The 13,931-nt window shown below is 38.3% G+C and overlaps 1 protein-coding gene and 1 pseudogene across 1 annotated transcript; one reads left to right on the forward strand and one right to left on the reverse strand.

Moving 5' to 3' along the window:
- Nucleotides 1-464: 464 nt before the first annotated feature.
- LOC115921283 lies at nucleotides 465-1,427 on the forward strand (annotated as a pseudogene).
- A 4,123-nt stretch (nucleotides 1,428-5,550) lies between these two features.
- On the reverse strand, nucleotides 5,551-13,927 carry LOC755075 (alpha-N-acetylgalactosaminide alpha-2,6-sialyltransferase 2). The gene is made up of 5 exons (XM_030977826.1): nucleotides 13,903-13,927; nucleotides 13,246-13,408; nucleotides 10,838-10,955; nucleotides 7,368-7,519; nucleotides 5,551-5,908 (listed from the first exon to the last, which is right to left on the reverse strand). The coding sequence occupies exons 2-5, from the start codon at nucleotides 13,281-13,283 to the stop codon at nucleotides 5,644-5,646; spliced, it is 573 nt and encodes a 190-aa protein (XP_030833686.1). The 5' UTR covers nucleotides 13,284-13,408; nucleotides 13,903-13,927; the 3' UTR covers nucleotides 5,551-5,643.
- Between the last annotated feature and the right edge of the window lie 4 nt (nucleotides 13,928-13,931).

Below are 13,931 nucleotides of genomic sequence, written 5' to 3' on the forward strand. Positions count from 1 at the left end.
TCAAGCCATTCATTTGACTGGAAGTAGTTTAGTTATTCTGGAATTGAACACCCCAATATTAAGATCACTTTTCCTAAATTCTCTTTCTCTAGTTTGGTTTGCTTTGCGACCAGTAAAATCATTTAAACATTTACAATCCCTTGTTAATTTAAACATGAAAGACTCTCAGCTTCGGCTGAAGAACATATGGAGTTCAACTGCAAACGCGTCTGTTTTCGATGGATTATTGGATCTTATTCATTTGGACTTGAGTATTAACCCTCTCCTGAGTGAGGAGAACGATTTACCGCCAATGATATTCCAGCAACTCTCTGTTTTACAAGAGCTAAATCTAGACTACTGCGATATTAAAAATCTTCATCCTCTTGTCTTCTCGGGATTGGAATCACTTCAGAAGTTAAGTTTGGAGGGAAACAACATCCATCATATTCATGATGATGTATTGTCGGGGTTGGATCAAATACAAAATATCAACTTTGAAGGAAACCGTATTGCGTACTTGGAGGAGCTAATGTTCTCACATAACTGGAAGCTCACAAATCTTTCCTTGGCCGACAACAGATTAACGCGCCTTAATCAAAGCACTTTCAAGCCGATCTTTTCCTCCATTTCATCACTTGATCTATCAATGAACCCAATTGATTGTAACTGTGATCTAAAGTGGCTTATTGATTGGTTAAATGAACATATAAGCCTGAAAAACAAGGACGAAACTATTTGTTCGTCAGCATCTCTGAAGCCTCTTCGTGAGAAACACCTGCTTGACTTTGATCCAAATGAACTATGTATAATAAACAATGGTATATTCTCTCTGATTCCCCTCGTCTCCATTAGCTTGGTTGCCATCAGCGTGCTGTTGTATCACTACCGATGGCAGTTGAGGTACAAACTATTTCTCTTGAAACTGGCCGTACTGGGCTATAAAGAGATGCGAGACGTTCGTGACCACAATGATTACGAGTTTGACGTGAACATAATTTTCTATGACGATGACGAAGAATGGATTCGCGAACAGCTCCGACCAGCTCTCAAAGAACGGCTTCCACAGTTTCAGAGGAACGTCTTTGGTTATCAAGACCTTGTGTTGGGTATGCATTACTTAGATTCCGTCGACTATGTGGTAAGCCATAGTTAACAAGACCATCATAGTGATTAGCAGAGCTGCTGTGCACGACCACTGGTTCATACTCAAGTTCCGTACGGCCATGGACCACGTGAGTGACACTCTGACGGAATTCGTAGTCGTGGTTTTCCTCGAAGACATCCCAGATGATGAAATGCCATTCTTGGCGAGGTTGTACCTCAATGATGGCAGACCCTATATCCACTGGACTGAGGAATTGAGAGGACAAGATTGTTTCTGGGATAAATTGACCAAACATCTGTCAATTAATCTAAGGACGAATGACTTCATCCCAAACGAGTAGCAGACATGCAGGAATATAGAGATATAGAGGGTAGTGAGCACTTTTGTCTTTTTTTTGGTCCTCGAAAATTTAAAAATTTGCACCCCCCCCCCCAAAAAAAAAAACACCCCCCCCAAAAGGGTAAAAATCACGTGTTTTTACATGATTTTTTTTTCTCAAGGGGGGGGGGGCGGGCCGGCCCCCGGCCCCCTGGATCCGCCTCTGTTGTAGTGTGACATACCATGCTCTCGAGATAGGAGTAAGGGGGCAAATAAATAGGAACAACACAAATCGGCTAAAGTGGGTACTCGGGAAATGTTCAGTCCATCTTCGCCCAAATAGTTTCTTTCAGAAAATAAGTAGATACGCAATCTTGTCATCCTTTGTCATATTGAATGCATGAAAAGAATCAGTGGAAGGATGTGGAATACCTTGGAACTTTAATTAGCACTTCATTCTCCTCAACACTTCTTCTCTTTCTTCTTCCTCTTCCTCTTCTTCTTTGCCTTATTTCGTCTTCTTCTTCTTTCTTCGTCCTCTTCTTCCCCCCTCTCTCTCATTCTTCCTAAACTTTTCTTCCTCGCCTACCTCTCCAACCTCCTCCTCCTTTACTCCATCTGCTTGCTTTTTCTCTCCTCTTTTCTCTCTACCCCCCTCCTACTTTCCCCCTTTTCTTCCACTCGTCTATTCCAAGTGGAATGACTTGGTTACACTCGTTTACACTTTATCTCCAGCCTATAATGTACCCTCTACTTTCTCATCTCTTTCACATTTTCGTACATCGTTTCCTACTCCGAGCCCTTACCCGCATGTTCAGAAAATCATAATCCCCTTAATTCTTTTTTTTTTAATTTAATTTTTTTTGCCAACCTATGCATTAAATACAGGCACGATTAATAATTACTACTATACACGATTGATGTATGATTGTAATATAATAGATGTATTAATGTAACTATACATAATTAATATATAATTGTAATTATGCATGATTGATATATATTTGTAATTGTAATGCATTATTGTTTGTATGTTTTTATAGGTAGTGCGACCTGCCATGGTTTCGGAAAGGGAATGTACACATGTATACCTTTTATATGAAATAAAGGCATGATTTAACAACAGTGGGGTTTTCGTGATCAGAGAAACTGATTATAATGTTCTTTCATCGATGTGGTCTCCTTTGGGGCTGTTACAATGGTCAATTCCAATATGGCTGCCATACGGGCAAATGCGACGATGTGTATACTTAAATTTTCTTCTCTTTTATGGGATATAATATCGGGATAAAACTAATTTCATGGTCATATCAATGGTTAACATGCACACATAAACACACTGACATTCATTAGTTAACCCTAACATACACACGAAAATCACAAAACACCACAAACACACACACAGACACACACATCAAAACTGGCTAAAATCACGACTCCAATTTCGACCAATCAGATGGCTAGATTTCTAAAGAGAGGTTTATATATATATATATATATATACCATATTGTTGTATTAACATTTAAATATACCCTACATAGTACAATAACCGAACATCATAAAACTGGTATATTGACCCTGACCCTAACCCTAACCGTAAATCCAGAACAAAAATATGGTTTATTAAACTAATGACAAATGATTAAACCTTTTGCTTCTTGGGAGGCCTTTTAATTCCCTTTGCCTGCAAACGTACGTAAAGGGCAGTACTTCTTTTGTTCAGTCGTTAACAGGACACGAAAATGTCCTGCTAATGACCATGTATACTTAATGACTCATTTTTTCACTACATAATTATGTCCGCCCAATGACGCCGTAAGGTAAATATATGTATATATTTATTTATGTATATATATGTATATATGTATATGGAATTTGCTTATATTAAACATTCTTATTTATACATACATCGGTTCATTTTTATATATCGATAAAGATGGTACACTTATAACACATCATTACATCACTTTAAAATAACTTGGTCACCAGATTTCTAGCCCCCCTCACAAGTGTGCACCATTTCCATTACTTAGGGAGAATTCCGTTGAAAATCAGTCACATTGGCTTTTGCGAAACCTCAAAGATATCTGTTTCCTGCTGGGTGGAGATAGTGGCCGTGTACACAAATAGTTTGCCAAAGAATGTTATTGCCATGACTGCGACTCAGACCACAAACCATATGATTAATAGTTTGAATAAATCAATTAGGATTTTGGTATTATTTCGGTCTTTGCCGGTCCAAATAACATCCCTAACAAAATTTATCATGCCACACATATCAAATATCGAATATCAAATATCAACGAACATTTGTGCGCATGCGGGTGTTTGTGTGTGACTTTGCTTCTGCAAAAAGCATATGCAATGCATTTCATTTGATACATTCAATTCATTCTCCCACTCCGCTAATCCCAACATAATACCATTGGATGCATCACTTTGGCGCAAGTCGACTTTTACACTCTCGCAAAAAATGCCTCCTAATCATCCAAACGTGATCACATACCACACAAAAATGATACCAAATGATTTGGGATAAAACACACTTTCATAAAATGTATAATCATTTACTGTTCATAGATGATTTCTTAAATAATTAGCAATTTTCTAGGTGTAAACTTTTTTTTTGACTCACACGGTATGGATGGTTCTGCATGTGGTGGAATGTCTCACTATGTGAGTAGTGGCACTACTGCCTAGAACGGAGCCAGGTGCACGAAACGTACTACAATCAAACCTGCATGTCTACCAAGGTCATTAAAGGGAAACAACAAAAAACAGCCACTGTAGGCAAGTGTCCCCTCTAGACAGGATCCACAACACACCTTCCAAAACTTTGAGCAGTATTTTAGGATCAAATACTTGAGTAATAGTACATTTTTTATAATATTTGTTTCAACAATATCTCATTTTACAAAGAGTGTAACAACATATTAAAAATGATTATGATATACATGTTTATACAATACCGGTACACACTATTCAGAATATTGTCCTTGAGTTGAACTTAAGAGATATAGTGGCGGAGCCTATGAAAAGCAGAACTTGTTGTGGTTAGGCTCCTTAAACTACAAATGACAATATTAACTAAAGTTATTTTTATAAAATACAAATACACGCTAAAACAGTGAAAGGCAGATTTATACAGGGATACATGAACCGATACTCACATTTAAAGGTAAAGACTAGTATTGGAAACGCCCCAATTTCAAAAAATGAAATGGAAGCTCTCATTACCAATCATGTGAAAGAATATGTTATGACTAATACATGATGATAAAAAATTTGCCGGGAAACCGCCTACTAATTCATATATTTGTTAAATTTGTTTCTCTCATGGTCTGTGAGAGATATAGGGTAGTCCCATATACATCTTTCTGTGTATAGTGCTTGTAACTTTACGAAGAATGGGCCAAATTTCTTATCATTTTGATGATTCCAGAACCTTGCAGATGCTAGATGCTAGATGATCAACCTTTTCTGATCGATTCCACAACGTTTCTTTCACAATGCAATCGCATGACCATAACTGGTCTTTAGCTTTAACAACAAAAGACAAGGGAATGGGAAGTGAATATAGGCAGCGTATTGAAAAAAATAGTACAATGTAGTTTGTTCTCAATATGAGTATTATATGTACATAGTTGGTATAGCACCGTTATTTTATACCTCCTACCTTAATTTATTAAAATATGAGTTTCATATACTCTTATCGAATCTGTTACAATTCAGTACATATATATCAAAAGTAAACGAAAGTTCTTCTATATTTCTCACAATACATAAACCTTGTATGCACGTCACGTGGGGTATTTTTTTCCTCCTGCAGCCTTATAAGATATATAAAGTCCAAAGAATACAATTTATTTCTACGTTCCCCAAAATATCTTTTGGTAGGATTTTAGTCAGCTCATAAATATTCCATTTATACAAAAACAGAGAAAATGTAACATGTGACAAAAAACAGTGCATCTTGCCTACAATCACTATGAACATGACGGACAAAGAAAGAGGCCAAAATATACAGTTCCTCATTATACCCTCAACAATTGCTGTGGTAGACAAAAGAACATCCCTTCACTGCTATTATCATGTAAAAATGTGTAGAACAGGTGAAAATGCATGACACCTGTTCTACACATTTTTACATAATAGCAGGGAAGGGATGTTCCTTTGTCTACCTGAGGAACTGTATATTTGGTACTCTTTCTTTGTCCGTCATATTCATAGTAAATGGCTACGAGAGAAATTCAGGGACATCTCTTTTGTACCACTTTATAATACCAGCTTTGTCCAATTCCTTCAGGATTTTCACCTCTCTTAAAAAATCATGGCTCTTTGACGTATTCTCGTAGGTATAGAACTTTTTATCGTAATAGTATCCCGAGTACTTCTTGTTAAATCCCATGCCGTACACACTGACAGAATCACATCCAGATTGGAGAGCCGTCATGAACATCACGAAACCAGTACTCGGACGAAAGGACCTGGTCTGCATCCAGCTGAATTAATAATAATAATAATAATAATGGATATTTATATAGCGCACATATCCACCCTGCAGGGTGCTCAAAGCGCTTCGTTAGGTACTTTTAGATTTACACGACGACAACGTGGATTGCTACGATCGACGTCCTTTTAATGCACTGCCTTGAATGGACGTCACATGTATCAGTCCACGCAAATCTAAAAGTCCCTATGATTACCCCGGCTCTGCTAGGCTACCGATTTCGGTGCTCACAGCATTCAAAAAATTCCTTCCTACCGGTCCCCATTTACTTCACCTGGGTGGAGTGTGGCAAATGAAGATCAATGTCTTGCCAAAGGACATTAGTGCCGCGGCGGGATTTGAACCACGGACCTTGTGATCGACAGTCCGGCGACGCATCCACTCGTCCACGACATCATTAAATGAAGGGCGGAAATGTATAGGTGATAGATAAGTACAGTGGTATGGAGAGGAGCGGGGAGTGGCATGGGTCTTGCTTGAATGGTGACAGGTGGGAGAACAAGGACATTGATATAGTAGGGGAATATAGAATAAGGGTCATATCATGAAATTCTTTACTTTTTTTCTTTGTCATTCCGTTTTTATCTTTTTAATAAAATAAATAAAATAAAATAACTAAAAGAGTTTGTTAATCCCAGGCATCCATTCACTTCACCCGGGTAAACTGAAATGTTGGTAGATAAAATTCCATGTCTTTGGACCTTGCAACATACCAGGAGGCGTTTCACAAAACTTGTCATCAGTGACAAATGACAGTTTTTGTTATAAGCTACTCAAATTCTTGCTTCTGATTGGTTATCAGCAGATTTGTCACTGATGTTTGTCATTCGTTATTGAAAGAAGGCTTTGTGAAACGGTTCCCAGGATTTGGTCCCAAGAAAATTCTAATTCACAGTCAAGAAAACAAAAACAAATTAAAAAAAAACACTTCTACTGATGCTAATAATTTCCCATATACCCTCTACAAGAAAGGTCTAAAGAGTACGAGAGATAGTTACAGTTTTTTAATGATATGTACAATTCCTAATTGGTTCTGATTGGTTATCAGCAGATTTGTCACTGATGTTTGACATTCGTTATTGAAAGAAGGCTTTGTGAAACGGTTCCCAGGATTTGGACCCAAGAAAAATTCTAATTCGCAGTCAAGAAAACAAAAACAAATTAAAAAAAACACTTCTACTGATGCTAATAATTCCCCATATACCCTCTACAAGAAAATTCTAAAGAGTACGAGAGATAGTTACAGTTTTTTAATGATATGTACAATTCCTAAATCATGAAACAGTATGTTCTGATAAGTAGCCATAGGGACTTTTAGATTTACCCGACGAGAGCGTGGACTGCCGCGTGTGACATTGTGTTAAGGCACTGGGCCGTTCCCGGCAGTGTGAATGAGAGACAAAGGACTGATTTTGAGAAATCAATGACATAAAGGCTGAAAGAGAACTCACACTTTGTGAACATATCTGATAAAGTCTGGGTGCATTAGTCTGATGTCAGCAGCTTGAGCTTTCAGTTTCTGTTTAGGGTTAGTTCCCTTGGCGACCTCTGAGATGTAGTGATAGTCGTCTAATCTACAAGGCAGGAAGACCCACTTGATACCCTGTGAGAACAAAGCAATGATTATATGAAATATACTACACACAAAACAAACAAAGAACACATACACATAGCTTACACATACAGTTAACTCAAACATATGAGTGCAATACATAAAACTTCAGTATAATCAAATTTAAATATAATACAAAAAAGCAAACAAATAAAACATACACAAGGCCTACATGCTTTACTGAGATGACTGCCAGATGAACAGCTTCAGTCTATTCTTTGACAAGGCCTAATATTAAACATTATTGTAATTAGGTTTGTTGGAGAAAAGGAAATGCTCTTTTGTTTTTTTGTTTTGTAAGTGGCTATTTGATATGAAAGTGATTTAAATAGATCTGTTACAATTACAACAGCATGAGTGAATATCTAAAGGAGATTTAGTGGCATATATACATTTCTCTCTCTCTCTCTATAGAGGAAATATATCAGGTATGTTTCATCATAAGCTTTCATTATATCTCGTCAATCGGATGACAAGGTGTTCTCAGACCTTCGGATAACTCCAGGTATTTCGGACCATTCTGCAATTTTGTGCAATATACATCTGCACAAACCTCCATCAGTTGTACATCCTCGAGTCATGCGTAACATCAGAGCAATTGACAGAACATCATTTGCATCAGATATGATGAACAGCGAGCTTTCCTCGACATCTTCATCCACTGACGATGTAACAGCTAGAGTCGACTTGTATAACATGGTTCTCAGTGACTTATTAGATGTCCACGCACCAGCCACATCCCGAACTGTCAAGACACGAGCTCATACTCCTTGGTTTACTCACGAAATTAAAAGTGAGAAACAAGAACGTAGGCGCCTGGAAAAGAAGTGGCGATTTTCGAAGTTGGAGATCGATCGTCAACTGTATTACAAACAGAAACAACATGTGCACTCTCTTCTCCGCAAATCAAAACATGATTACTACCAGTAATCAATAAGTGACTGTCGTAACGACTCCAAGAAGATGTTCAAATTTGCTAATGCACTCTTGAATCGCAAACAGACATCTCCACTTCCAGCGAACGCATGCAACAAATCCCTAGCATCGCTCTTCAGCCAGTTCTTTGTTTCCAAGATTGACAGTATTCGAAGGAACCTCTGTACTGATGTTGCTCCACTTCCACCACTGTCTTGTATTGGACTTGCAACACTTGCAGATACTGCTTCCGAGGAAATTGAGTCCCTTATCCGCAACAACCCTGTTAAATCATGTGAGCTTGATCCGATTCCAACTAAGCTTCTTAAAGAATGTGCTGCTATCATATCTCCTTACATTGCCGATGTGGTCAACCTGAGTCTGCAGCTGAGTGGGAAAGTTCCGAAAGCCTTGAAGATCGCTCATATTCATCCACTACTGAAGAAGCCTTCATTATATCCAGAATGTCTCCAGAACTATCGTCCAGTCTCGAATCTACCTTACTTGTCGAAACTTCTGGAGCGAGTAGCCTTCTCTGGATTGTATGATTACCTACAGGAGAATGATCTACTTGACAATCACCAGTCAGCTCACCGTGCAAATCACAGTGTTGAGACCCTGCTCGTCAACCTGTCCAACAACATCCTGACAGAAATGGATGTTGGTAGGATCACAGCAGTCGTGTTATTAGACCTGTCGGCAGCATTTGATACTGTGGACCATCGTATTCTTGTCAATGTATTGTCATCAATTGGAATTCGTGACCACGCACTTGAATGGTTCATGTCCTATTTGGATGAACGGCAGCAATTGGTATGTGTAAATCATGAAAGATCTGATCCTGTCAAGCTCAGTTGTGGCGTCCCGCAGGGGTCAGTCGGGGGCCGTTGCTGTTTTCCTTGTACATCACTAGGCTCAAGCAAGTTTTACAGCAGCATGATGTCATGTATCACTGCTATGCAGATGACATCCAGATCTACGCATCGTTCCTTCCCAATCAAAATGACGCAAGTCGGACGGTCAAACTACTCGAAGCTTGCGTCAAAGATGTGCAAACTTGGATGAACTCGAACTCACTCAAACTGAATGATAGTAAAACTGAACTAATTTTATTGGATTCCAAATCAAATCTTGCTAAGATACAGTCGTTCAATATATCCATATCAGATTCTGTAATTAGTCCTTCCTCGCACTGTCGTAACCTTGGTGTCATGTTAAACTCGTCTATGTCATTGTCAACTCATGTTTCTAGTATTTGTAAGTCAGTCAGATATCAACTAAGAAATCTAGGTTTTATTAGGAAATACTTAAGTCGTTCAACCACAGAGAAACTTGTACGTGTTCTTATTTCATTACGCTTAGATTTCTGTAATTCTATTCTCTATCTACTCCGTAACACACAACTTTCTCGACTTCAGAAACTGCAAAATACTGCTGCACGTATTGTCACACTTTCTTCTCGTAGAACCCACATCACCCCCATTCTCAAAACTCTTCACTGGCTCCCGGTATGTGACCGAATTATTTTTAAGTTGTTGTTGTTAGTTTTCCATTCATTGTATGACTCTGCTCCTTCCTACAATATCAAGTTGATTGTTAAGTATAAGCCTACAAGACGTCTTCGTTCATCTCAATCCTCCTTATTAGTTGTCCCTAAGACGCGCAGTTCCTGGGGGGATAGAGCATTTTCTCATTCTGGTCCGTCCCTTTGGAATAAGCTGCCACTTAGTATTCGTAATTTAACTACCCTTCATGCCTTCAAAGTTGCTCTAAAAACCCATCTCTTTCTAAACAGTGCTATTTAATCATTTCAATGCAGCGTAATAATTTGTGTTGTTTTAGTTTACTTTATTTTAGTTAAGAATGTTATATTTTTGTGATAGTAATACAGTAATACGGATACCGGCGCTATATAAATATCCATATTATTATTATTATTATGATCATGAAGTGCCTCAAAAAAGTTTTTAAAAAATTGAGTGACCGATTTTACCCTATTCAATTTCCCGATAGACTGAAGTGTTATGAAAACCGTTAGGAAAACGAATTCTTAAATTTCTAATTCCAATCAAAGATATCTTGACAATCGGACAGGCGATTGGCTTGTAAAACTCATGGGATTCATGTATGACCTAAAGATTTATGATTGCAGCATGAGCTAAATCCAGGATTTTCTTTTAGAATCTGAGGCAAAGTTACCCAATCCCTTTAAGGTTGCAATGCGGTATTAGGTGAGGTTTGGGGGGGGGGGGAAGGGGGTAAGTGTTAGGGTTAGAGGGTGTTAAAGGCTTAAAGGGTGGGGTCCAGGTTTGAAGTTAGGCATTAGTTTAGAGTTGGACTTTATTTGCGGAGCAATTGTCGCCAGTGCATGTGACATTCAACTAAATTGTCTACCTTATCTCTCGGTATATCAGCCTGTTGCGTATGGCTGAGGGATCTGTCCATGAATACGTAGTGCGTTGTCCGATTACCAACATCGTGTTCAAAGCCTCTCCTGAGACAATTGTTAACTCTGAAATAAAATGGAGATATTTCACCTTTAGTTCTTGATTTTATTCAAAAGAAACGATACTGTGTTAGTTAAAAAGCCATTATACGGGTGCAGTCTGAGCATGAGCAGATAAAGGTCATATGTACCAAAAAGGTAAAACCCACAGAGATGAATACTGGATATTCACTCATGAAAGTTATGTAACATTATTTATTTATGCACCAACGGTACATTCTAAGATACGCAGGTGGAAGTATTCTTTTCAAGAGGACAAACAAAAGGTATTCATGAAGCACATCTAGTACTTTGGCATTTATTATTCTAAGATGCTCAAAGTGGAACTTCTCACTGTGAACATGACGAACAATAAAAGCGGACAAAATATACAGTTCCTCAGGTAGACAACGAAACATCCCTTCACTGCTTTTATGTAAAAATGTGTGGAACAGGTGTCGAATGCATATTCACCTGTTCTACACATTTTTACATAATAGCAGTGAAGGGATGTTCCTTTGTCTACCTGAGGAACTGTATATTTTGTCCGCTTTCTTTGTCCGCCAAGTTCATAGTGTCTCCATGTGTAAAAGATCTGCGGATATTTGGGGGTCATTTGTACCATGTGCTATCTGTAAACTCCCTTATTGATATATCCTGAATTTGCTAGTATTTGGATACTCCTAATAGGGTACACACAACCAGTTAATAATTGTGAGGTGTTGAATGCCTCTGCGGCAGTTTTTGTTAGAAATCACAGCCTTAAATATTTTATGTTACTGCTGATTTTGCTTAGATCAGGAAGCTGTAATGAATGGAGATCCCGTCCAAGAGGCCCCTTTGAAGTCATCCGTGGCACCGCGCCTCTTTTGTTTCCCCTACCGTAATCCCCTTAATCCCCCTCCGAAACCGTACAGCTCCCTAGTAGCACTAAGTCCTCCCTTTCCACACACAGCCCAGCCCAGCGAGCACGGCGGCTTTTGCTTTGCCGGCCCGTTACTTTGGTTGAATAGTGGTGCTAACTTGACAACTTCTAGCCCTAAATCAATAAATGCGCAAACATATAACGCAATTTTATTTAGTTGTTTAGGAAGATAAATCTTTGGACTACCTTCCCAGCTATGTACAAATTTCGGAAATTTTCGGAAAATGTCAGTAATTAGATCACAAAATCATGATGATGAAAATCTTTCATTCGCTCTAACTCATGATTTCCTTGGTTGATTTCGCTGGTTGAAATGGCCATGTCTTCAGTAGAGCTATCCGAGAACGGAAAACGCATTTGATGACTAAAAGAAAGTTGCATTGGCCATATGTTGTGAATTCTGCATTTTATATGTTATAGCTAAATACATCTTCCCTGAACATGACTTAATTTGTCGGTGCCACGCATGGCTTCAAAGCCCGATGCTTGCATATTTTTGTGAAAGAGTGAATAGAGAACTTAGGAAAGCAGATGGCGTTGCGTAACATTTCTTACTATTTGGAATGCCAGTGAGGGACTGTGCATTGATATGGACAGCTGTCGATGTAAATATTGGCTGGAGAGGGTTACATTTCTTTTTGTCAAGCCAGGTTAATCTTGAATATTTTTCCCTCGGAAAATTCTTTCGAGACGGTATCTCCATTCGTTACAGCTTCCTGCTTAGATCAAGCATATCATAGACAACAATAATAGAGTTTTTTTTTAAATGTTTGCTTTTTATTGCAAACGAATATTTTTGTCGGGTCAGACCAGGGGGTTTGTTTGAAATACTCTACAAATAAAGGGGGAAAAGAAACAACAATTACATCTACATGAGTGATTACAGTGGCGGATCCAGGGGCCCCGGGGGCCCGGCCCCCCCCCCGGCGCTCAAGGGGGGGGGTGCAAATTTTAACATTTTCGAGGACCCCCCCCCCCCCCCCAAAAAAAAAAACAAAAAAAAAAAAAAAAAATGTGCTCACTACCCCCCTGGAATCATCAAAATAATAAGAAATTTGGCCAAGTCTTGGTAAAGTTACACTGTACACAGAAAGATGTATATGGGACTACACGAACACGTGGCGTAAAAATCCTTCCCCCGAGTTTTACGATGTTACATGACATATTTGGAATATGAAGGCATTTGAAGAACCATGCTTTTCAGGGAACATATCTTATCTAATGTTCTTCCACACTTGCATAATAAGAATGATAACGCTCACAAATTATTTTTCACCTTTTCCCAAAACTCAACCTTCTCTTTAATACACACTCATGCTAATTTCACATAAGCTAAATGAACTTCATTGTAATACAAATCATTCAAAACAAGACACTGGTATGATTTTTTACCTGAACACCATGCTATGGTTGTCTATTTCCTTGCCCATGCCAGATCCTTTCAGTATTCCCCCGTTTCCCACGACCGCACAGCTCAGGCATCGAGGTCTCTGATGATTCCCCAAATCTAGAACGGATTCGTCCTCCGAAAATAGTTTCAATGTTTTGGAGAGCTCTGATGCAAACGATGAAATATAAAGCATTCTCAACAAAATTTGGTTATTTGAGTATTATAAATGTTCAGACATAAAACCCATTACAAGCTAGAATAGAGAAGTTTGCTGAATTGAATTCAACGTACAAGTAGTCCTATGTATTTGAACATTTGCTGTCTCAGATTAATGAGAATAAAGAAAAACGCAAAAATGATATCATCACAAATGCCAGTTTCCTCGTTATCTGGTCTGGTCTAAGATAATAGTAGACTAGAAAAGGTATCAAGTTGATAGTATCATCCGATATACTACAAACTTTGATGTTGTTAGTTGGACTGTATGGGACAAAAATAATTTGGACTAATAAATCTTTACAAAGTGGTAATAAAGAAACAAATATTCAAATTCAGTTTCCAGTACAAATTGGCCCTTTTTGTTTGTAAAGAACATTTACTCTACATATATTTACACCACTACACGGTTCATTCTCCATTTTCCCGTACAGCAATCTCACCTTCAAATGTTAGCTTTTTTCTATAAAAA

Source organism: Strongylocentrotus purpuratus, unplaced genomic scaffold (assembly GCF_000002235.5).
Source record: "Strongylocentrotus purpuratus isolate Spur 01 unplaced genomic scaffold, Spur_5.0 spur5_scaffold_1, whole genome shotgun sequence".
NCBI classification, from domain to species: Eukaryota; Metazoa; Echinodermata; class Echinoidea; order Camarodonta; family Strongylocentrotidae; genus Strongylocentrotus; species Strongylocentrotus purpuratus.

Bases quoted from the DNA above. Each gene is read 5' to 3' on its own strand.
- LOC755075 (XM_030977826.1), bottom strand. From the start codon at position 13,283: ATGGGCAAGGAAATAGACAACCATAGCATGGTGTTCAG. The intron at 7,520-10,837 runs GTAGACAATTTA...TTGTTCTCACAG, and splicing joins CTGATATACCGAGAGATAAG to GGTATCAAGTGGGTCTTCCT. The intron at 5,909-7,367 runs GTGAGTTCTCTT...TTATTAATTCAG, and splicing joins ATCAGATATGTTCACAAAGT to CTGGATGCAGACCAGGTCCT.